Source organism: Callorhinchus milii, unplaced genomic scaffold, assembly GCF_018977255.1.
Source record: "Callorhinchus milii isolate IMCB2004 unplaced genomic scaffold, IMCB_Cmil_1.0 Scaffold5, whole genome shotgun sequence".
Classification (NCBI taxonomy): domain Eukaryota; kingdom Metazoa; phylum Chordata; class Chondrichthyes; order Chimaeriformes; family Callorhinchidae; genus Callorhinchus; species Callorhinchus milii.
Window position 1 is genome coordinate 24,341,002 of NW_024704746.1, and position 26,068 is coordinate 24,367,069.

At 43.0% G+C, this 26,068-nt stretch overlaps 1 protein-coding gene across 1 annotated transcript in view; it reads right to left on the minus strand.

Annotated features, from left to right (window-relative positions):
- LOC103182800 (BTB/POZ domain-containing protein 19) overlaps positions 1 to 25,859 on the minus strand; it is a gene marked incomplete at its 5' end in the record, with an annotated part of 41,863 nt that extends 16,004 nt beyond the window's left edge. Inside the window, 3 exon segments of the mRNA XM_007899942.2 lie at positions 11,691 to 11,750; positions 24,173 to 24,226; positions 25,634 to 25,859. Coding sequence (XP_007898133.2) covers positions 11,691 to 11,750; positions 24,173 to 24,226; positions 25,634 to 25,859 — 340 coding nt within the window.
- Between the last annotated feature and the right edge of the window lie 209 nt (positions 25,860 to 26,068).

Consider the following 26,068-nt stretch of genomic DNA (forward strand, 5'->3'; position numbering starts at 1 on the left):
TCTGTGTGGAATAAGGAAACTTGCCCAAGGTTTGGCCCTCTGCCTGGAATTGAACTCAGGTCTCTCACTTGCAAAGCGAGTGCTCTAACCACTGAGCTACAGGACTCCACTGCAAGTTGTTGTTGTTAGATGGCTGATACCAGTCCATGATTCTTATTCACTCCTCATTCTTAGCCTTAGTAGCTACCCAGCATTCTCTGATCAGCAGGATGGACTGAGGATCTGCTTTCAAGCTGAGCATTGAGCCAGACCTGCTGCTGCGTCATCACATCACCTGTTGTCTATACTTATATTGGATTCAGAGACAGCAGGAAACCACAGACTATTCCAGTTATTGTGGTTCCTTAATTCTGTGACAATCACTGTAATGGAAGTCTCTCAGCCATAACATCCTGTGACATAGTTCATGACATCTGCATTTGCACATCACTGATCATTCATGGGCAACATGTGCAGGGCTCAGATGCTCAAAAGACTGTTATAATGCCTATCCTGGCTGTCAAACTTCCTGATGAGAGTTCAATAAACCAACAGCGTTGATCAGCTTCCTTTGATTCTACCATATAAATTATTTAATATCTGCAGAACCTTGGGATGTCCTCCTGATGTGAATGGCGCTATCTACAAATGTACTTTTGTTGTTGTTGCCTGGTAATGAAAGACTTAAAGTTATGTAGAAATGCACTCAATCTGCACTTGTTTTAAACAGCCCAGCTCAGCTCAGTGAACCTCTCCTCATAAAGTTAGTGGGATAAAGTCCCAGGTATTCCCAGCTGCTGACAGTGGGGGGAAGAATCACTTTAGGATGGAGGCTGTGGTGTTAACACAATTATACCAGGACACCTAGGGAAATATACTTGAGTTGACAATGTACCAACAACAACAACAACAAATGACATTTAAACAGCGCCTTTCACATCGGGAGGACGTCCCAAGGAGCTGGACAGTCAGGGTTTTGGATCCGAGGAAGGGTTTGGGATCAGGATGGTGGAGGGCAGGGAGGCTGGGGGTAGGAGGGTGACCAAAGGCATTATTGAGAGACATAACTTGAAGGAAGCAAGGGAGGGAGCTAGGTTGAGCAATATTATTATTATTTATAGTACTAAATATTAACTCCAGCAAGCATCATGAACCCACCATTCTGACTGGTAATTTCAATGTCTTGAAATTCAAACACAGAACATTCATTTTTTGTTCCAAAGACACAAACTAACACATGATCCAGACTCAACGCAATGTTCAGCCAGTTACCCAGAATGTTGCCAGTTGATAATAATGGCCATTTAGAAAAGTGTATTGGTAATCGCACTCCCTCATAAATAAAACCCAAGCAATGTGTGCTCATAAATAGGAAATTCACAATTAGGTTTAGTGTCAACGAGGTTCAATGGGATAACGTGAATTATTCCTAACGTCAGTGTAGAGCACCATCGGGTTCTCAGCAGCTGTTAGAGTTGCTCTGTCAGACACTTGGCCTTTTTTGGTATAAAACCAGAAGTGGCTGGGAACACTCAGCAGGTCAGATAGCATCTATGGAGAAAATGAGTTAACATTTCAGGTCAATGACCCTTCGTCAGAAAGTCAGTTCTGACCTGCTGAGTGTTCCCAGCGACTTCTGTTTTTGTTTCAGAATTCAAGGAACTGCAGTATTTTTCCTTTTGGCCTTTCTTGCTTTCTGTTCTAACATGACCCTGTTGTTGTTATTCACTACACAAACAAACAAAAAAAAACAGATGGAAACCAGAGCATCGCACCGACAAGCAAGCTTTACAGCCCTTTCATATCACAGAACTAATTAATATCACAACCAGCTTGAAGGTCACCAACTGATTCCACCACTGACTAGGACCTCAGATCAGATCAGGTCACACACCCACCCCACCCAGAACCTGAGTTGTCAAGGAACAGCCTGTAACATCCAAATCTGTTATCTCAAATGCAAATCTTACTCTGCAGCCCGTGTCCTCTCCCGCACCAGGCTCCGTGACCCTATCACTCCCATCCTCGCCCAACTCCACTGGCTTCCCATCACAGAGGATACAGTTCAAGATCCTGGTCCTCACCTTCAAAGCCCTCCATGGTCTTACTCCCCCCTACCTCTGCGACCTCCTAACCCCCTACTACCCTGCTCGCTCCCTCCGCTCAGCAGACTCCGGCCTGCTTCACTTTCCCCACCTCGCTTGCCCCACTATCGGTGGGCAGGCCTTCTGCCACTAACCTCTGGAACTCCATGCCACAGACCCTCCGCCTCGCCCCCTTCAAAACCATCTCAAGACCCTCCTCTTCGACCGTGCTTTCGATCACCCTCCTTCCCCCCTGGAGTTCCAAAGGGTGGGGGCAGACAGCCTGAAGGCCCAATCGCCGATGGTGGGGCGGGCAGGATGGGGGACGTGCAGCAGGCCAGAGCCCACCAAGCGGCAGGAGAGGACTAATAAAAAATGAGTTTTAAAGGTTACTCAATTCTGCATTTGGTGCCAGGAAATGGGAAGAGTTTTGATGATGAGTTCCTGATCTCAGCAACAGATTGTGGCAGATCTGGGTGCATAGTGTATGTTACCGTATCCATTAGGGCAACAAACCTTCAGACATTCTTGTAAGAGTTTGCCAATTCCTGCTGATTTATAGAGTTTTGCAGTTTAAACTGCAGTTGCTTTCAACTTGGCTGAGAATGTTACAAGATTACGTCACTCATAGTCCATTGATTTAATAATAATAAATCCTTGCATTTGACACAGCGCTTTTTCACATCTTCTGGACATCTCAAAGCGCTTCACAGGATACACTGTAAAGTTAATTGACTATATTTGTGGGTGAAATGCAGCAGCCAAATATGCACAGCAGCGTCCCACAAACAGTCATGGATTGAAGTGACCAATTTTATGATTTTTTTTNCTTGAGGGATTATTATCAGGCGTGTGGAATAAGGAAACTTGCCCAAGGTTTTGCTCTGCCGAGAACTGAACCCAGGTCTCTCGCTTGCGAGGCGAGTGCTCTAAGCATTGAGCTACAGGATTCCTAATCAAAGTTGGATCTCATTAGAAAACCAGTTGGATAAAATTCTACCCTGGTCTACATTTATTCTATTGATGTAGAATTTCAAAGTGTTTGATTGAACAAGTGAATTTGGCAAACTGTAGAATTCAGTATTAACTCTGAAAGCCATTTTTTGTAGTTCTTCAAAAATCTTACAGAAAACCAGCTTTAAAGGTAAAGACCGGATTCAAGATTTCAGCAAATTCCACACAAGTTCCATTTATATAGCGTCTTTTACGTTTCAAAACACTTTACACAAGCGACTGCAAACGAGGGAGGTGACTGAAAGCACAGGTGAAAAGATAAACAAAGGGCAAAGTACTGCAGATGCTGGAAAGCTGGTATAAACCCAGGTAACGTTATACCAGATATAAAAAGAAAAGATATAATAATAATAATAATAATAATAATAATAATAATCCTTGCATTTGATATAGCGCTTTTCACGTCGGGAGGACGTCCCAAAGCGCTTCACAGAATATACTGTAAAGTGAATTGACTGTATATTTGTGGGCGAACGCGGCAGCCAATTGCGCACAGCAATGTCCCACAAACAGTCGTAGATTGAAAATGACCAATTTATTATTGGTTTTTTGGTTTTTTGGAGGGATTATTATAATCCCTCCAAAAGATAGGTCTCCTAAATGGGCTTGAAAGGAAGCGAGGGGGAGGGGGAAGGGGAGAGAGAGTGTGAGGGGGAGAGAGAGGAGGAGGGAGAGGGAGAGGAGGAGGGGCAGGAAGAGGGGTAGTAATGTAGAAAAGTAGTGAGCAATGAGCACACTCTGAAGTTCTAAGTTAACAGAGGAGATTCAGACCCAAGTCAGACCCATGAAACCCAAACTGCTTCGAGCCTCAGTTCATTAGAATTGTTAGTTTTGAAACATTTTCCGCCTCTTAAGTGGCTTGGAATTCCCAACAGTCTGACCTTCCTCCAGTTTGAGAGGTTCTCAATTATCAGATTACTCAATCCTGTTGTTGAGGCAAAATGCTGAAAGTCAAAAAAAAAACAATAATTCTGAGATTTTCAAAATGAATCGTTCGGAATATCCTGCAGTTTCATTTCAGAAGGAAATGATTTTAACAAGTCACCTTTTAATTGAAATTAAAGTGTGGGGAGCGTTTTGAGATTGAGTTATGATGTTGATTTAGGAAGACAGATTTACAGGGGTGGTTAAGTGAAAGTCACAAACTGGAATTTCATATTTATTCCTTCTCCACACGCCATTTTGTAAATTAAGTGTACTTTCTGTCTGCCTTCAAAGTCCCTCGCAGTTGCTTATCCTTCATAAAGGTCGCTGCTTATAGTGTGATTGCCATTATAACTACCCACATAATTACATCTCGGTCCTCTTGGGAACAGAAACAAACGATGCAAGTGACTGCAAACTCCAGCTCGCACCAACCACCAACACAGCTATTTGCAACAAAGAAATCCTCAAACTAAAGTTTAGTGAAGAAAGAAATGACTCATCTGCTGTTGTGTAGGCAAATACACCAAGATGTGATTTGAATCCTGTGAATGAGATGTAAGTGCCGCTGCTGTCCACCCACCTCCTACATCACCATGTTCCAGGCACCCGATTGATTCTTTGCCGTTGGGTATTGTAACAGGTAGTTTTATCTGCAGTGAAACTTTCATCCTCTGCGATTGCTGATTCATCTGAATATTAATGATTAGCAAGTCAGTAGGGTTTCTCCCTGAAGCCAGTTTCTTCTCCTCACTACAGTGTCGGGGGAAGTAAGTGGGTAAAACAGGTGGGTTTGTGATCATAACAGTAACCTCGGGGTGGTTAGTTACAGTATGGTGGACGCATGTCGATACGTCTGAAGAAATCGAGAAGAGGGAAAATGAGAATGAATGAAAAAAAAGCACATTTTCGAAAGTATATCAGGCTCTTCCAATAAGTCAATGTAAGTACTTTAGCAAACCTTTGCTGTATCATAAAGCAACGCCAAGTAAACAACACAACAACAAAATTACATGTGTAAAGAGCCCTTCACATCGGGAGGACACCCCAATTCGCTGGACAGACAGAGTTACGGACCCGAGCTGGGGGTCGGGGGGTGGGGGGGCAGTCTTCCTGCTCTACGAGTCTGAGAGTTGATTTAATCAGAACAAGTGATAAGGCATTATATCAAATGCGAGGATTATTAGTTATTATTAAATACAGCAATGGGTGGCACAGACTGTTTTCCATAATCCAGGAAGATTTTAGGTTTAAGAGGAATATGGAAACAGGAGGAGGCCATTCTGCCCATCGAGCCGGTTCCCCCAATTTGTTTACAGTAGCATTGGTGGAGACTAACCAGGGAGTGAGGCTAACCCTCCAACTCTCCCCGCTGAGAAATCTAGTTGATGGAAGAGGGAGGGAGAGAGAAGGCAAAAAAGAACTTCATGATAATGACAGATATCAGAGAATTCACAAGTGTAAGGGCTGTTTTTAGCACAGGAAAATGTCACTGAGATTATCAGATCTACGTTTATCAGTTTCCCCTTCCTGGGAAAATGGAATGACCTTTTTACCAACCTCACGCGTAAACATTAATTTAAGCCACGTGAACGATTCAAGCCCTTCAATCTCAAACCATTACAGTCCTGGGTAAATGGGAACTTGCATATTTCTAGGTGGCTTCATGGTAAGGGTTAAAGGCTTACCCAAATTACCGTGGATCAAGTTATATTACAAAGCAACTATTGCTCGTCGGTATTTTCTCCATGGAACCCACAATACCCTCCACGTCGCTCCTCAAACAATGATAACCGTTGCATTTGTATTTGCCTTTCACACAGGGGGACTTCTCAAAGTGCCTCACAGAATATACTGTCAACTGTAGTGACTGTGTATTTGTCAGCAGGAAGGAGGCCACTCGTGGTGAGATGAACAAGCTTTCTGGGGCGTCCGTTTGGCTGCTGAGCCCCCTTCCCAGTTTGCTGAGCAAAATAATAATAATCCTTGCATTTGATACAACGCCTTATCACCTCGTTGAGATGTCTCAAAGCGCTTCACAGAATATACTGTAAAGTGAACTGACTGTGCATTACTGGGGCCAAACACAAAATAAAATCAAATGGAAAATAAAAATAATTTACAAAGAAACAGTATTCGGAAGCACTGATTATGATCTACAGTCAGTAAGTTCCCAACACCATTTACCCTCAGAACTAGCACTTCCTTCAATGTTCATACACATTTACAAGAGGAGGAAGAGTACCCACGGGATGGTATACTGCTGTTTCCCAGAGATTTAATAATTCACACTATTCAGCAAGTCAGTCCCAGCAGAACACAACGCCTCACCTTCCCACTAGAAACTGATAATAACAACAATAATAATCCTTCCATTTGATATAGCGACTTATCACATTGTCAAGATGTCTCAAACTGCTTCACAGGATAAATTAGAAATTGGATTGACTGTGTATTTTTGTGGGCGAAATCACATTAAATATCACTTTGAGGTTAAACAAATTATTCGGTGTCTGTAGCGTCCATGACTCACTCATAATAATAAAAATCTTTGCACATATCTCCTATGTATAAGAACTGAACTGATGAAGCCTCCGATACTTTTGCCTGTCTTGGGGCAGTGAGAGAAAGGAAATCACATGACTTAAGAGAAATGAAAAATGATTAAGAGAAAAGTAAAAAATGACTGGGAAAGCACTCAGAATTGTTTGCTTTTAATATAAAAAAGTAGAAATGAATCAAAACCCATCCCTTCCCCCCCATTTGTTTGAAAGGACATAAACCACCCTCTTTAACTCCCAATTTTCGTACAATTCTTGTACCATACTTGGGTGTTGTGTCTATTCTTGAGAAGTCCATCCTCCCCAAGTGAAAGCCACCATATAAATCCAATCTGGTGTTTGTTTGAGATGCATCAAATTTTCTTAAAATTCAAAGAATTATATTTTTTCTTTCAACAACAACCTGTGTTTACACAGCGGCTTCACACACGGCGGAGTGTAACAACAAGATTCCATTTATACAGCGCCTTTCGCGTCGGGAGGACGTCCCAAGGTGCTGGACAGTTGGGTCAGGACCCGAGCATTGGGGGGAAATGGTCAGGATGAGGGGAGGGAAGGGAGGGGGTGAGGAGGGGGTAGAGAGGCGAGAGCGGAGCTGAAGGCTGAAGGTCAAAGAGAAAGGTCTTGAGACCGGCCTTGAAGGAGGAAACGGAGGAAGCGGCGAAGGCACTGGGGATGGAGTTCCAGAGCCTCGGGGCTGAGAGGCTGAAGGCCACCGATGGTGGGGCGGTTGGGGCGGAGGATGTGGAGCAGACCGGAGCCAGAGGAACGGAGGGTATGGGCAGGTAAGTAGGGGGATAGTAGGTCGGAGAGGTAGGAGGGAGCGAGGCCGGGAATGGCCTTGTAGGTGAGGATGAGGATCTTGAATTCTACTCTATTCCAAGTACCTCAGGATTGCTTCAGCTTGTGCTGAACTAAGTGCAGTTTTGTGCTGTGCAGTCACTTACCCCAGGAGCTGAATTAAGATTCCCGGTATACCTGGCCCCACAGAGTCATTCCATTATTAGGCTCTACATCAACATCTAGTGTCAGTGAGATAAGGAAACCTGTTAACCCACAACACCACTCAATTCCCTTTTCCCTAAGTTTGCATTTTTAATTCCTGGTACAAAGCAAGTCAGTACAAGTCAGTCAAAGTCACGGGTAAAGTGCTCTGTGGGTCATTTTCGTGCATCATCCTTTTATGGGTTTATAAAACAAGCATGTGAGTGACATTCATTCCTGAGCCATTTAACCGCAGGGCTCGAAATGCATATGAAGAGTGAGGAGAGAAAGACTGGCTTGACTGCGGTTTGTAGCTCCAATCACTGGAAACTATTAAAGGAAACTCCATGCACTGAGCAGTTTCTATTTATACGATAGGACAATACTTCACTGTTATCTCTGCCGGCAGAAGTAAATTTTAATCACTCGAGCTGCACAGCAAAGCAAGTTTCAAAATGAATGGGTTTCTCTTACACAGAGAGGGTCGAGCAGTTTTCTCTCACCAGTTCACCGTCACTACAAACACAGGGACTGTAAACACAGACTGAAGAAACGTAGCAACTCTTAACAGGAACCTACAGCCCAATTTTACAATGTTGTTCTAAATCATCACAATTGCATCTTAGACCTGGGACTCCTATGTGTGGTCTCCCTAATCCCCAGGGTCTGACTGTTCTCTGCTCCAATTTGCTCTCACCCTTTGGAACTCTAGCCCGCAGTCCCTTCGTCTTGCTCTCTCCCTCGTCTCCTTCAAGGCCCTTCTCATGACCCTACTCTTCAACTGCACCTTTGACCACCCTCCTTCCCCTTCCCTCCCTGCCCTCCACCCCTCCCTGCCCTCCACCCCTCCCTGCCCTCCACCCCTCCTTGCCCTCCACTCCTCCCTGCCCTCCACCCCTCCAGATCTCAACCCCCAGCTCGGGTCCAAATCCCTGACTGTGCAGCGTATTGAAACGTCCTCCTGACGTGAAAGCCGAGCACTGTGTAAATGTCATGTGTTGTTGTAGTTGTCCTGAGCAAGGCTTTAGATTGGTGTCATGAGAGGTGGCATTTACCCCAAGTTCCTTCCGGTTAGAGAAACTTCATCACAGGCGGAACTGGGGTTCTAGGAAGAGCTGGATTCTCTGTACATTGTGGAAGAAACAAGTTAACTTTAAAAAACACACAAATCTCCCGAGATTTTAATGGATTTTCAGGGAATAACAAACACAGTGAGGCTCCCACTGCAGAAAATGGAGGATTAATTCAGTTTACGGTTTCCTGTGCTGAGAAATTGAGAAAATGGGTCCAGGGAGATGGATACTGTAGAAATAGAGATATTCTGGAGCTTTAAATCTCCCTTTACACCAGTGTATGGAATGAGAGCAAAAGCCAGGGCTTAATTGGTTTGTTGCAGCCAATCATCTGAATGGCATCCTGTCCCTAACTTCATGAAAGCATTTCACTGTTTGCTTGTTTGGATACTTACCACAATTCCCCTTATTTTTAGAGTTGCTGTTTCGGGTCAAAGGAAAACCAAGACAACTGGAACCACTTATTAAATTACAGCATTTTTGGGGAATGAAGTGATTTATTCAGTTTGCTGAGAATTTGAGAAAACGCAACAGATACAACAAGGAACTGGGAAATAAAGGGAAGTTTTCAGGCAGACTCTAATTGTGCTAATCAAAAGTAGGCCAATGAAAGGATGTCCTCACTCCACCTCAAACAAGACACTGGTACTCAGTCAGAGGACCCCACAGAAGAACTCTGTAACTAGAATGATTTACATTAAACAAAAATTCGTGGGAACTTCCCGAGGTGCACTTACCAATAGACTGACAGTCCACCATTATACCTGCCATTAATTATATCCCGTGAAGCGCTTTGAGACAGGATAAAGCGCTATATCAAATGCAAGTATTATTATTATATAAAGTTGTGAACACACGCACATGTACATTATTTCCCCTCTACGCTCTGTGTGATGATGACTCACAACAGGAAATGTGCCCAGCTCATGCCAGGTGTAAATCAGTGGGGGCCAACCTTTATAATCCACCAACAAAATCAATGTTCCTGATTCAGTATTTTTTTGATTTTGCCATAAATCAACTCAAGAAAAAACTGGAAACACGTTACCAATCGAACACGGACTTAACTGGACTTGTGTGACTGTTCGGGGGAGGGTGAGTGGGGGCTGGGGCACGGAGGGGGTGCTCTGGGCAACCCTGAGGGCCGCTTCTGGCCCCCGGGCCACAGTTTGACCACTGCTGGTTTAATGTTCAACTGAAGATACAAATAACCCGAAGTTGTGACTCGTGGAATTACTGTATAAATAACATTTAGCAGGGTGTACCAATCTTGCTTTGGGGTGTTTAGAGGGGGACCATTGGGTGTGGCTTTGCTTTAAACCTAAATATTTGGGCACAGTTCCCCCTGTGATGAAGTTTCAGAGACAAACTGCTTGGGATTATCTGAGGAAGCAGCGGAGTGAAAATTAAATCTTATTGCACGAAGAGGTTAAAAAGCATAAATACTCCTGCGATCATAAAAAAAATTATATTCATTACGTCTGTAATTACATTTTAACAAATTTCACCAGTGACCAGCTTCAGGCAAGCACAACATCAAGTTAAACCAAAAATATGATTTTTTTAAAAAATATTTTTTCTAACATCTTGGAAGCACAGAGCTATTCTCAGACTTTGAATTCCTACAGACCTAAATGAGCACAGGCTCATTAGTGATAAACACTGACTTGTTAATTGCACATTTACTCTGTGTGGGACCACAAATATTTATTGGTAACTATCTGAGGAGGAAATATATTCATCTGGATGACCACATAATCCTCTATTGCTATAAAAGGAGACATTGATGCAGTTAGAGACATTTTTCAGTCAATCATCACTAATTCTGGTTAAAATTACTGAGCACTCTCTCCTGATGGCTGGTTCACTGGGTAAATGCAGAGTGGGGAGTGGTACTGAGCCCAAGGGTGTTGGAAAACACCGCCTCGTTACAGTACGGCACTGAATTGCCATGTCATGGACACTGTATGTTAGCAACTGCACTGACTCCACACACAGTGCCAACACCGACTCTCAGTGAAGCAGAAATCTGTGCTGATATTGTAGGGAGAGCAGATTAAACATAAAAGCTCTGCTCGCCTATTGTTGACAACAACAACGACAACCTGCACTTAGGTCGTGCCCTCCATGCAGGATAGCGTCTCCGAGTACTTTAAAGAAAATAAAGAAAATCTTGGTCACAAAGGGAACGTGCCAATTCAGGGAAATACTCTCCTTGTTCATTGGTCTTATTCACGAGGCTAATTCACTTTAAAGCTTATCCTGTGAAGTGCTTTGAGACGTTTCAACAACCCGATAAGGCGCGATAGCAAATACAAGGATGATTATTATTGTTATTATAATTATTATAAATATTCTGCACTCACTCTCATTCTTCCCCTCCAGACATTAAATACAACAGTCAATCTGGTATATGCTATCAGCAGGGCTAAGCACGCAGAGCGAAAGTACAATTAAAAAGTCAGTACTTATTACAGTTTTCACTTTAGGATTGTGATAAATCAGGCCAGAATATTTGTAAGTGAGCAGAATTCAAGGAGAGCCAATATTTGGTAAAATTATTGGAGCTTCCCTTTGATGTTGTGAGATCCACTACATATAAAGGCACAGCAGCAAGCTCTGGGGTTTTGTCATATTTACGTTCAGAGTTTTGATGCATTGCCATGTAGAAGACTGGATTCTCTACTGAAATGTTTTCCTACCGCTGACGGTTTGTTATTTCTGCATAAAGCACTAGGTACAAGTGGTGAATGGTCTATTTAAAGATGCTATGGGAGCTTAATAAAATCCTGCTCCCCAGACATAACCAAATAAACCATTGCTCTCCTGCCACAGCCACGTAAACTTGCATTTACACAGCGCCCCTCAGACAGGGTAGCGGCCCAGAGTCCTCGACAGTGGGAGAGCGCGACATCGAGTCAGGGCACCGGAGAGTGTGGTCCTGCTAACAGCTTAGAGCGAGGATGGATATCATCCGGCTCACCACTTATGCTGTGCTGTGTTGTGCTGTGCTGTGTTATGCTGTGTTGTGTTGTGCTGTGCTGTGTTGTGCTGTGCTATGCTGTGCTTACCTGCAATGCTTCACAGACTGATTGCACTGACAGAGTGCTGCTGATATAGTGCACACACAGCTGAAAAACAAGGACATTCGTAAGAAAACCACATACATCACAAAGTGAACATTGAACTGTTGGAATAACCAACGCAATAATAATAATATTAATAATGACAATAATAATAATAATCCTTACATTTGATATAGCGCTTTTCACGTGTTCTCGTCATCTCAAAGCGCTTCACAGAATATACTGTAAAGTGAATTGACTGTATATTTGTGGGCGAAACGTGGCAGCCAATTGCGCACAGCAGTATCTCGCAAACAGTCGTGGATTAAAAATTACCAATTTATTATTGTTTTGTTTTGGAGGGATTATTATTAGGCTCTGTGTGGAGTAAGGAAACTTGCCCAAGGTTTCTCCCTGCCGGGAATTGAACCCAGGTGCTTGCTTGCAAGGCGAGTGCTCTAACCACTGAGCTACAGGACTCCATTATTATTATTGGATCAGAGGGACTTGGGTGTCCTTGTACACCAGTCACAAAAAATTAGTTTGCAGGTACAGCAGCAATTAGGAAGCTAACGGTACGTTGTCATTTGTTACAAAAGGGTTAGAATATAAGAGTAGGTAAGTCTTGCTGCAACTGTATAGGGCCCTGGTGAGACCGCACCGAGAGTATTGTGTACGATTTTGGTCTCCTTATTTAAGAAACCTATAAGATTATTAAGGGGCACGACAGAATAGATAGTGGGAGACTTTTTCCCTGGTTGAAAAAACTATAACCAGGGGTCACAGTCTTAAAATTAGGGGTAAGCCCTTTCCCACTGAGTTGAGGAAAAACTTCTTCACTCAGAGGATAGCGAATTTATGGAATTCTCTACCCCAAAGGGCTGTAGATGTTCAGTCCTTGAACATATTCAAGACTGAGATTGATAGATTTCTTGTGGATAAAGGGATTAAGGGATATGGGGATAAGGTGGGAGTGGAGTTAGATTAGATCAGCCATCATCTTATTGAATGGCGGAGCAGGCTCGAGGGGCCGAATGGCCTACTCCTGCTCCTTGTTCTTATGTTCTTTCTTGATCGCTAGTGAAGATAAATTTACAAATCTGTCTGTCTTCACAACAGAGTATTACATCCTGAAATCATTAAGTCTTTCTTCTGTGGACCTTCTCTGATTCGCTCATGTCCTTTTGAAGCAAAGCTGCACACAGATCTCCAAATATGGCCTTGCTAAAGTTGATCTATTGACAGTATAGGTCGAGATGACTTGTTTTGAAATGAAATGAAATGTCTGAGATGGATCCCAGTACTTGGGTTAGTTTTGTTGACTGCATACTTGTACTGAATGGCCAACAATCACAGCCAAAATCCTCTCCCTTCCCAGAATCTCAAACAAAAAGGCCTTTATCGTGTGCGCATTTCCTGTTTCAATGTTCAAAATAATTCACTTATTCCACACTAAAGCTCAAGCCAGTATTTTGAGTTAATATGCTTAAATCAGCTTGTTTCCCATCAGTTTCAGAAACAGCATTTGTCTTACGGAAACACAGACTTACCTCAGGAAACAAAACGACAAGCACTTGCATGCCTTAGCAATGTTTATTTTACCCGAGAATATGTGTGGAAGCATGTAGCTTGAGGAGAGAGTATTGCTCATGGGGAGGACCATGGGAAGGGGTGGGGTAGAGAACTAAACTCGAATTCCCTTGACAATCTTCATACGACAACACATCTACAGTAACACCATTGGTTGATAAACCTTTAACATGTTTGTAAATTCCTTTATAAACCCTTGAGGCAGACACCCCCCACCCCCACCAACCGCCCCACTACATCCCCCCCACCCTATCCCCACCCATTCCCCCCCACACAACCACCGCCCCAGCCCTCCTCTCCTTTTTTGGGGGGAAAGCTAATGCAAAATCTAGAGACATCAGAACACACTTGACTTAGTGACCAGTTATTCAGTTTGACGTAGATTCAGGGCTCACACAGAGAGGATAATCCCTAAATCTCACATTTGCTAAATTCTTCCACTCACCAACAGAGCTATCGGCTCATGGCTCCCGACTGTAACACAGGTATACCTGGAACGCCTGTGTGATTACAATGAAAATCATTGCAACACTGAGTGAATGTAATTGCTGTGTAATGTGTCCTGACCTGTATGTTCGTGCCTTGGTTGAGAAGCTGTGAGTATTAATGACATCAGTCAGCTAGTCAGTCAGTTGTATTGATTCCTGAGCACTCTCTTTGAACAGTATCCGCTCGCTCGCTCCCTCCCTCCCTCCCTTCCATTCTAACAACAACAACAACAACAAGATTCCATTTATAGAGCGCCTTTCACGTCAGGAGGACGTCCCAAGGCGCTGCACAGTTGGGTCATGACCCGAGCAGGGGGAAATGGTCAGGGTGAGGGGAGGGAAGGGAGGGAGAGAGGAGGGGGAAATGGTCAGGGTGAGGAGAGGGAAGGGAGGGAGCGAGGAGGAGGAAGAGAGTCGATTCTAAGCCACAAAGTCTCTTATTTCTGATCTTTTTCAAAAAACAAAGTGACAATGTTTTGCCCACAAAACAAACAGTCACTACACTTTACAGCATATTCTGTGAAGTTCTTTGAGGCGTGATAAGGCGCTGCATCAAAGGCAAGGATTATTATTATAATATTGTGTTGGGAGCAGGAAATTAACATAGTCAAGACTGGACATAATGAAAACAGGGATGAGGGTCTCAGCAGCCTGAGGGGAAAGGCAGGTAATGTTGTGGAGGTGGCAAAGGCAGAACGGGTCATGACACCGATGTGGGGTTTAAAAGACAGTTGAGGGTTGAACAGGACCCCAAGGTTCCACGGCTCAGTGAAGGTGAAGGGGGACCATGGACAGTGATGCTGTCAGCGCCTGAGCTGAGGAGATGCTGACGGGAGCCAATCAGGAGAGCCTCGGCCTTGTTGACGTTCCACTGGAGAAAATTGGCTTTCATCCAGGACTTGGTGTCTGACAGCAGCGGGTCCTGGAGTCAAGAGTGGAGGCAGAGAGAGAGAGTTGGGTGTCATCCGCATACATGTGGAAATTGACCACATGTCTGCGGATGATATCAGCGAGTGGGAGCATGTAAATACTAACTGGGTGAGATGCCAAGTAAAGGTGAGGCAACAAGTGGAAGGAGGAAAGAATGAATCAGAGGGCATAACATCCTGCCTCACTCTCCACAAAGTAATAGCGAATGGTTATACAACAGCAATTGTCATTTTGTGAGTAAGTCATGCAGAGTTTGAGGATTGATGTGCAGGGCTGTGGGTGGGAGCCAGAACTCAAAAGTCAGAGAAAGTATAATATAAACTGTGCATAGAGTTCTTCAAACTCAAGTGAGTTTTGGGTGATGGCAATTCCTATTCCCTAATCATAACAATGTTGAAAAATAAGTAGAGTCTTCAGGAGAGGCGATAAATAATGGGTAGGGGAAAATGGCAAGAAAAAAATATATACATAAACATGGAAGCAAATCTCAAGTGCAATAATTCATCAATGTCAAGCTTACTATGGCAACTGCAGCATTTGTAATAACATTGAAATTAAAATAAATAAAACCATTTCATATTTTCCATCTCCCACATTGCTCAGAGTATAGCAGTCTCATTGCTTTCAGCCTGAATAGTGACTGACTTGATAAGCAATTTGACAGATGAGATGCTCGATCAAATGCTCGGTGAAGCTAAAAAGTGTTATTGCAAAATATTTTAGGGAAATATTCAAAGGTGGATCTTGTGAGAGGTCCAAGTTTAAGGAAAATGAGCCACTTTTGCCAGTTTAGTCTGGGACACATCAATAAATATCTGCACAGATAAGGCTGATCAGATAAAATCACACAGCCAACATGAGCAACGGATATCTGGGGCCTGATCTCTCTATTTATACGATTTTCAATCAGAAAATGTCATCTCAACAATTTGTGGCTCAAAGAAAATAGATTGGTTCCACTTTGTGATGTCAAACGATAGGAGAAATGTGCTGAGAGGGAAAATTTTTCCACTGCTGCAACTTCAAACAACAACAACTCGCATTTATATAGCGCCCTTTACGCAGAGTAGCGCCTCGGAGCGCTTAACAGTGACAGAACACAAACCAGAGCCAGGAGGAGAGGGGGGCATGGTCGAAGAGGAAGATCTTCAGATGTAATCTGAAGACGAACAAGGAGGGGACAAGACGGAGGGATTGAGGAAGAGAGTTCCTGAGTCTCAGGGTATTATGAAGATCTCTATGTCTTTGTTATAGTCAGTCAGATATCTGCCACGCCAATCACCCTGCTCGAGATTCTCAAAACCAAACTATTGAAAGCTCCACAGCTGCTGTTACAGGAGGTTTAGAAGCGAGGTGCGTCTCGAGGTGCTTCCTGAGGTCTGACAGTCTCCAATATGGGGACTGTCTACACGGCAATGTTTAGAGAAAACTATGCAAAAAAAAAAAGTTTATTTAAAAATACAGTAATAAGGTCAGTTCTCCCGAAAGAAAGAAAATTAATATGAATTACTTTTCTTGATTCTGATGCCAGGCAGCTATAATCAGCAAGGCCCATGGTTGCATTCTCAAGCTGCTTTCAAAGCCTATTTTGATTAAATTTAACTTCAAAGCTGCAGTTTGCTCTGGACTCTGTGATTCATACCAGAGGAATCTCGAAACATTGTGGACCCAGTTCAGGGCTAACTGCCTGTCTGTCTGTCTGTCTGAGATCACAGGCCACGGTGGCTCATCAAAGCTCACAACACAAAGACAGATCCCTCGCAGGGAGGCTCTGACCTTTGGGTGAGACACTGTCACACACTGAGGAATTCTCCATTTAACATTCCACTCCTGTAGTGTAATACCTCTCTCCCTAACGTGGATTAAAACATAGGACATTTATATAATAATAATAATCCACGCTTTTGATATAGCACCTTATCACGTCTTCGAGACGTCTCAAAGCGCTTCACAGAATATACTGTTTAAGTGTAGTGACTGTGGGGAAACGCGTCAGCCAATTGCACACAACAGCGTCTCACAAACAGTCACTGAATTAATGACTAAATTATTATTTTTTTTGAAGGGATTATTTGAGGTGAGATGTAAAGTGAAGACACCTCACCCTCCCTCCCTGCCTTCACCCTGACCACAGGATTCCTGGTTCTTGTGCCCCACCCACCACAGTGTAAACTCACGTTTGCCAAAACCCTCCGCACATCATGAGCTGCTTCTGCTCAGACAGTGGTGTGAGCTGATGCTCCAACACAATGCGAGGGCTGCATTGTCGGAGGTGCCATGGTTCGAATGAGACGTTAAACCAAGGTCCTGGCTGCCTGTTCAGGCGGATGTTAAAGATAATAATGACAACAATAATAATAACAACAATAATAATCCTTGCATTCGGTATAGCGCTTTTCACATGGGACTGTTTGAAAAGAGAAGGGAGTTTTTCCCGGTGACCTAGCCAACAATCCCCCAAATAAAATCGCTCATCAACGTTTCATGGCTGTTTGCGGGACATTGCTGCCCCACTCACCTACAAATATACAGTCACTACACTTCACAGTAAATTCCGTGAAGCACTTTGGAATAATAATAATAATCCTTGCATTTGATACAGCGCTTTTCACGTCTTCTCAACATCTCAAAGCACTTCACAGAACACACTGTAAAGTGAATTGACTGTATATTTGTGGGCGAACGCGGCAGCCGATTGCGCACAGCAATGTCCCACAAACAGTCGTGGGTTGAAAATGATCAATTTATTATTGTTTTGTTTTGGAGGGATTATTATTAGGCTCTGTGTGGAGTAAGGAAACTTGCCCAAGGTTTTGCCCTCTGCCTGGAATTGAACCCAGGGGTCTCGCTTACAAGGCGAGTGCTCTCCCTTGTCCTCCTGACGTGAAATGTAAGGATTATTATTAATATTATTACTGTTACTACTTCAGGACACAGCAGCCATGAAATGTGGAGGATCCGCTGCCGTGTCCTCGAGAGTAAAAGCATTCGCGATTAAATACATATATTTCGGGTGTGCGAACAGGAAATTCACGACTGTAAATAGATGACTTGAAGCAACAAAGTTGTTTGTGAAAATATAAATCAAATCAAAGCTGCAATAACGATGTGGTGTTTCATGTCACGTACAGTACAATTAGGCAACTGTTTGAAGTTCCCCCAACCTGTCCCCTGTCCCCCCACCCTAAAAAAAAATGTTGCTCCCAGCTAACGTTACGCTGTCTGATCTTACAGGAAAACACGAGGCTCCCAAATCGATTTTATTTAAGAAGCAGAAAGTTCCAACAATATCAAATTCCCCAAACTATTTCCTTTTCTGAAACACTTTTGTTAACACAGAACACAAATTCCAAGCTCCACGTTGAACATTTTCCCTCTTTACTGAAAGCAGATGTTTGGAAGGATCACAAGTAACTTTTGTGTAACCCAAAAGGCTTTTGGTTTATGGAACCCACGCGCTTAGGAGACTGTATAAAACCTCACCTATCATGTGCTTCCCCCACTCACTCTGGATCTCAAGCAAAGCAATCAAACCCACCATGAAATACCCCCAATCTCAAAGAAAATCAAAGAAAATACCCATAATATTAATAATACTAATCCTTGCATTTGATACAGCGCCTTATCACGTCGTTGAGACGTCTCAAAGCGCTTCCCAGGATATACTGTAAAGTGAATTGACTGTATATTTTGTGGGCAAAATGCTGCAGCCAATTGCACACAGCAGCGTCCCCACAAACAGTCATGGATTAAGGGACCAAAGTATTATTTCATAAAAATATATTCTTCTACTCCAAGATTGGGACTGCAGGTTATTGACATCTGACCTCGTTCTCTCCTCTAATAATATCCCCCATCACCACCTGACTCAGTAACACAGGAAATATATGGGGAATTTGCCAATTTGCTAATTACATTCATCATCTGATCCTGACCCCCTCCAATATATGAGGGAAAATCAATGGGTTTATTCTTTGCAATTTACCATTTTCTTAATAGGCATTGACCTTGTCACTAAAGATGCAATCCAAGGAGACAATAATTGCAGAAGAAATCACAGGGCAGAAATGTCATTAGACGCTCCCACACTACCTGTTACTCACATCACCGCTGGAGGAATCGAGTAGTGAGGAAACGCTGCTGGGTGCTGACAGATTGCCAGTCCCAAACCGCACAGCCCGAGAACAATAAATTCACTGACAAACTGATGTTTGCACACTCCATACTTGGACTGTAAATTCCATCACACTCTCGTCATTTCGGAGTCTGTTAAATTAAACTATTGGTTCCCATTTTCCGCTTTCCTTTCAAATAGCGTTTTCTACTTTTTTTTGTAAATATTGGTCAAATTCACATTTTAAGGGCCAGGTGGGCTTTCTACATGGAATGGGCAGAACAGAGCAACTAAACTAAAATTGAGAGACGAAAAATGACCAGCAAAGATTTAGGGAAGAGTCTCGATTAACTGTTATTTAAGTGACGATTTGTAATGTTCAGAATTTGACAAACTGTCGAAGTTAGTCTTAACTATGAAGACAGTTTTGTGGACGTTTTTGAAAAGACCTTTACAGAAATCCACCTCCGGCTATTTTGCTACGTGAAGTGACAATGACCAGAGTATAAACCAACTGGTCGTGTTGTCGATGCAAATATGGCAAGGAAGCAACCACAGAACCCTACAATTCCCCACACAGTCCACTATCAATCTTAGTTGGAAAATCTGCTTAGCTTTCTGGGCAGAGGCTGGGTGGAGATCAGCTGGAGAATGCTACCGGATAACACAAGAGACAATAAAAGGACATTTTCCTGGAAATTAAAAGTTTAAAATTGCGAGGAATACAATAAATGTGGTTCCGGTGAAGTGTTTAATAAGAGTGATGTGCTGCTGACACGATCCTCCCAGGTGACCTACCTTCTCTGGCTACCTTCACCTCTAGTCGTCTCTCAGTAATGGCATCACAAAGCAATTGGATTATTACTGAATAAAGTAACTCAGTTTCTGATATTAATTTGGAACAAAGTGTTCTAAAGCATTGCTGTTTAAGGGCTGCTCTCTGAAATACTGACTTCATCATCCAACAGCAAAGCAGATGTGCTAAAGTAACACCAGCCATAGAATCCCCTTTGGGCCATGTGAGTTCGAGATTGGAATCAGCATTACTACTCAGTTTATAGACGAAGATTACGACATGAATCTTTTTTATTTTCAATCTCCACTGGTGTACTTAATAAACCACAGAAAACAACAGTCAGACACAGTCAGGCAATAACAAAACAAACAAAAGAAAGACCGCAATCACTCTGCAAATAAATCGTTTTGACAGGGAGCGAGCGGTTTAACGAAAAGCCAACTGTAAATTACGATTGGTGCACAGAGTATGCAATCCCTCTGCAGCTTGCAGTCAATTAAAACCCAATAGTATTCAAGTCACAAGGTGCAATTGCACTGCAGTTCAACATCATCTGCTGAGATCCGGAGAGCCCACTATCTATCACTTGATATCGCTTGCTATTCAACATCCATTTGCTGGCAGCAAGAGCCTTGCCAAAAATGGATTCAAATCAGCCCCATTGCATCCAACTGTGTAGATTTGAATAAATAAACATAGTCAGGTATTTCAAGGACATTAAGATTCTGTGTCCGATAACATTAACTGAACATCCCTTTAATGTCACACTGCAATCTTCTGTATTCAGCCTGCTCCAGGTCTCCCGTCTGACCCACCCTACCATCGGTGGCCGGGCTTTCAGCCTCTCTGCACCCAACCCCCGAACTCCATCTCACAATCCCTTCGCCTTGCTCCCTCTCTTGCCTCTTTCATGACGCGACTCAAGACCCTTCTTTTTGACCGTGCCTTCAGCCGCCCCTCCTACCCCCTCTGCTATCCCTCATCCCAACCCTGCCCCCACACTCGGGTCCTGATCCCTGACTCTTCAGCACATTGGGACATCCTCCTGACGTGAAAGGCGCTTTACAAATGTAATTTTGTTTTGTTGTAGTTCAGTTCCATTTATAAATTACATTGGTTTAGGAATGTATAAATATATAAATAATTCAACCCATTCTGTTTGCTCTAACAAACCTCCTGGTTTTGCAGTTACTGACATTTATATATTACATGAACTCATGTCTATAAACCTCAAACCACATTTGTGTTTGTTTTAAAGGAACTGGCAAAAATAAGATGGACTATTTGTTAGATCTTGACTTCCTGTGACTAGTTATCTGTACACAAAATGACATTGTTGTCATGTCTTGCTTGACGATCATCAATTTTGTTGCTGCCATATTCTGTTATGTGATCTTGGTGTAATTTAAAAGCTCTCTATGATATTTGTTTTGTGTTAGTCTGACACATATAGAAACCCATCACCATCCAAACCGAGCTGAGACTTACACGCATGCCACATATTATACACCCCCTCTAAAGCACATGAAATATTCTTCCACACATCCCCTCCCCTGCAAGCGTAAAAGTAATATAGAATGTCTGCTAGGAAATGTCTCATTCCACCTGTGACTGTAATTATTTGTCCGACACGAAAGAAAATATACTGGATGTGCATTTCCAGAATTGCCTTCATACTTATTTATTGCACATTGATAAAGTAATGTGTGAGTTTCCTATCTGTCCGGTCCTGCCCCCCTCCCCCTGGACTCTAGTGAACTGTTGGACTGGGTTTTTGAGGCACGTACAGAGCTGAACAGAGGTGTCAGCTCCCACACAGCAGGACAGCAAACCCAGTGAAGATTAATGTTATTGATAACCACTTCACAGACAGATTAATCATTTACACACCCCAGTAAAGGGCAGTGACAGACATGGTCAAAACATTTAATGCCTAACTAGCCTCCCAAGAACTTTTATGTTTGGGATCAGGAGTTATATACAGTAACATTTATAAAAATAATCTTGAATTTGGTAAAGTAATAATAATCCTTGCATTTGATATAACACCTTATCATGTCATTGAGACGTCTCAAAGCATTTCACAGGATATTCTGTAAAGTGAATTGACTGTGTATTTTGTGAGTGTTTATAACATCAAAACGTCTCTAAATGCTTCACAGTGACGGTTGTAAACTCAAATTGTCAATTGGAGTTTGATGTTGCTCTGAGAATTATCGCAAACCAGTATCCCAGTTGACTTTTGGTTTTACATTTAATCAGAATCAGCCCTGATGTAAAGGTAAAATACATAAGTCTTGTTGTGATTTAGTTTAAATGTCTGACAGATCTCATTGATTCCTGATCCTTTGCTTCCGCCGTGCCCCATGCCTGGGTTTACACTGCAGGCACACATACCAATACCCTGCTCTAGGATAAAGCTCCGAGATGCTACCCTGTGTGAAAGGCGCTATGTAAATGCGAGTAGTTGTTGTATGATTCTTTATTCTCCCTTACTCATCTTTTAAGACAGGAATAGGTGTGCTGTAGGGAGTGTCCTAACATAACTGCAGTATAACAAAACACAGGGGAAGTAAATAAATGAAACACAACTTGTTTCCTCAGTATTGAGAGTTCCCAGATGAAAGCGAACAGGATGTATTTAATGTCATCATCCGAGGGAGGGAAATAGCAAATCAGTAACTCAGGTATCAGAATTGGCCGATTAATCATCACAGGTGAGAGATAAGCTCATGATCTTATTTCAAGAGATCATTTGTTGTCCTGTTGCTCATCTCCGTGGTGGCAGCCTGTGGTTTCAGTATTGATATTTACTGTATGTATCTACGGCGATATCAGTTACCAGACTCCCTCACAACATTCTAAGTAACTTTTCTGGCATCTTTCAGAAATCTTCCACGTCGACTCTCTTCCTCAAAGCACTTCTTCAAACTACATGAAGTGTGTTTGTTTGAGGTCAGCCTGACTCAGGAAACAAATTTTTTTGTTTTGCTAATTCCAAGTCGAGCAATTCACTGAACTACATTAACCCAGTTTGGGAAAGGGGCCAATCTGACAATTGGTTGAGATCGCTCCCAAATTACATTTGTTTATTTTTAAACAAAATCCGCTTTGCGAATTTGGAGACACTGAAAGGCAGGAATATTAATGTTACATTTATCTCTGAGCACCGCTAATTATGTTAGCCCCAAACCTGGCAACAGCACCTCTAAATAAATCATAATAATAACAAATAATAATAATAAACAATAAACAATAAATAATAAATAATATAATAATCCTTGCATTTGATACAGTGCCTTATCACCTCATTGAGACATCGCAAAGCGCTTCACAGAATATACTGTAAAGTGTAGTGATTGTGTTTTGTGGGCGAAACATAGCAGCCAATTGCGCACAGCAGTGTCCCACAAACAGTCGCGGATTGAAGTGACCAAATTATTATTTATTTTTTATTAATGTTTTTAAGGGATTATTACCCCCGGAAAAACGGGTTCCTACTTACTGGTAGTAAACAGAGGTGTATGGAGGAAAGAAACCTGCCTAAGATTTCGCCAAACCCGGGAATCAAACCCGTGCCCTCTCTTCCCCATCCAGTGATTATTCATAACTCTCATGCTCCATTCTCTCAGTGGGCACAGGCAGATTGCAGGATATGTATGTAAACCACAATACGGTCATCATTAGGAAAATAAGAAGTAACATTATACAAGGATTTATGAATCATTGCCCACTTTTGATGTCATCGCTGTTGAAATGAATGCGAGATATTGCAAGCTTCTAGTAGCACGTTAACACCTCACAGTAACCTAGCGCTTGCCATTACATGGTATGATTGCTGCTGTATTTACAGGCTACACGACAACTGCTTCAAATGCCAACGGTTCTCAACTAGCCACAGGCAGCCCGCATTGGGATCTCTCCCGGTTACTCTGCAGTCGTGAAGCCATATCGTCTGCTTGGAACAAGGAGTGGAATCAGGAGGCAGGAATCAGCAAAGGTTAATGGAACTCTCTCTCTCTCTCTCCACCAAAAGGCTGTGGATTATGGCTGGATCCATTCACATTGTCCAGACTGAGGTGGAGAGATGTTTGTTAGGTCACGGTATCAAGGGATACAGGGCAAGGGGCGGGTAATTGGAGTTGAGGTACAGATCAGCCATGATCTTATAGAATGGCGGAACAGGCTCAAGGGGCTGAATGGTCTTCTCCTGTTCCTATGTAGCTGTGGCTAATATGTCCCGACATACCATCAATGCCAAAATCTCTGGCCTTTTAGCTCAGTTCAGCAAAACGTGACAGCCGTTGCTGTACTGGATGGGAGGTTGTAGTAACCATTTCTAGGGGTTATGTCAGTGCCCTCACCAAACACTACACATCTGATCTCACCCTCCAGCACAGCCAGTCCTCCCATCACAGCATCAAGTGCCGCTTTTGAAAGGATTTCAGGGTCCTGGCCCTAAACACCTTCCCGACAACCTGTCCCAATGGTGAATTACTCTGCGAGTAACAAACATCACAGCCTTTGGCTGCAGGACTGTTAGTTAAAGGGGGGAAATGTGCAGGCTCACCTTACGAAGATCGTCCAGTCCGTATTCCACTGCGGATGTCAGCACCTCCAGGGCCTGAGGGATTCAAAATAGTCGTCAGGGGTCAAAGGACACAAAGACTTGTTATTCTTCTTATTACATATTTTTATTTCCTCTTTTTTAATATTTCCTTTTTTAACGAACATTAGAGTAAGAATGTCTCCCAGACAGACCACTTCATTGGGCAAAGTCAAGTGACTGAACGAGACCTTTTTTTTGCCTAATAATAGCTAAGGCACACGATAAAGATTCCAGCGCAGCGGGAGATTTAATCACCACAATACTCTTTGGCAAATTTGAGCACTTCACTTCCTGTGTGAGGTTAGACCCTGAGAATCAGCACAATACTATAGTGCAGGATTCACACATTCACAATGTCGAATACTGTAGTCAGCATTTGGAGACTTTACAAGTTGAATCCTCTGCTCATCTTCCTCTTCAGCAGGTTTCACGGCTTAGCAATCAAGAGCAAGTTGATTTTGCAGCTCCCACCGCACACTGGGTTACTGGCTAATGCAGCTTCACTAATGCTGCTCCATCTTGGAGAATAATAATCCTGCATTTGATACAGCGCCTTATCACGTCATCAGGACGTCTCAAAGCACTTCACAGGATACACTGTAAAGTGTAGTGACTGTACTTTGTGGGCAAAATCAGCTAACTCAGCACAGGAGATAAAACCTTCCTGGTTGGTTAGCAATATCATCAGGGGAGGCCCTCTCTCCCAATCTAGATTAGTCGACTGTTTTTGATGCCAATATTTCTGATCCAGTGGTGGGAGGGTGGGGATCTGGGGGTAGGTGAGGGGGGTGAGGGGTTGGGGGTGTGGGGGGGTATTTGGCTTTTCATTTGATGGCGAGATTTCATCCAACAACTTGAAAGATTTTACTTTCAGTCACAAAACACGTATTTGGAATGAAATCTCTGAGTTTAATCAAAACTGAAGTTTGTGAAATCTTGTTGCAAAACAAGTGATAGCAGCGGTCATTCCACCCACAACAGCACCCACACACAAGTGCTCTGCGGATTCACACATTCACAGCTTGTTCTGCACAACTGTGGGTTTTTGTCTGAAGGCTGCCCTGAATCCAGGACAAAACAAGAAAAAAATATTTTTTTGGAATAACTTGTACCGCATTTTGTACTGGTTCAACATCAAACAGCAACAACGTCCCCCAAAAAACAAAACAGTTAGGAAACTACAGCAACAACGGCAGAAATTCAAGGGCAGTTAAAATGTCAAGATTAATCACTGACTGCTTTGTTTTAAAAAAAAATGAAAACAGATTCAAAAGGTGGAGGAGAACTGCTCCGAGACTCCGCCCGGCGTGGAGGGCGCTATAGAAATGCAAGCTGTTGCTGCTGTTGCTGTTGAGAAACCGATTCCCTGATCTTCGACGCAGAATTAATTCCCAAAGGGATAAAAGAGTTTCCAATACTTACTATCTGGCCACTCAGTGTCACGCGGTTTGTGTAGAGAAACTCCAGCACAGCCAGGAAGACATCGGGCTGCACGTTTGGAAAAACAAATGGAAGGTTGGCCTCCTGTGGCCCACACACAGGTTGCTGCTGGACAAACATGTCGTGAAAGAGCTGACAGCGGCACGCGAGGACACAGCGATGGGCGTACACCACTCTCTTCTCTTCTCCAACAATGAACTCCACATCACTGGGTATACAAAAAACACACACGACGCGGCAAGTTACACTGACTGAGCTTAATTAATCTGCTTAAACGTAACCTTTCAAAACAAGGAGATGTATTTCAAGGATTCACAGGATTAGCAAATCACCATTACTGTCCCTGTCTGGAGTCTCACTGAAGAGCAACACTTGCTATATAGGTCAAAGAGCAACTGAGACCACAAGCAAGACTTG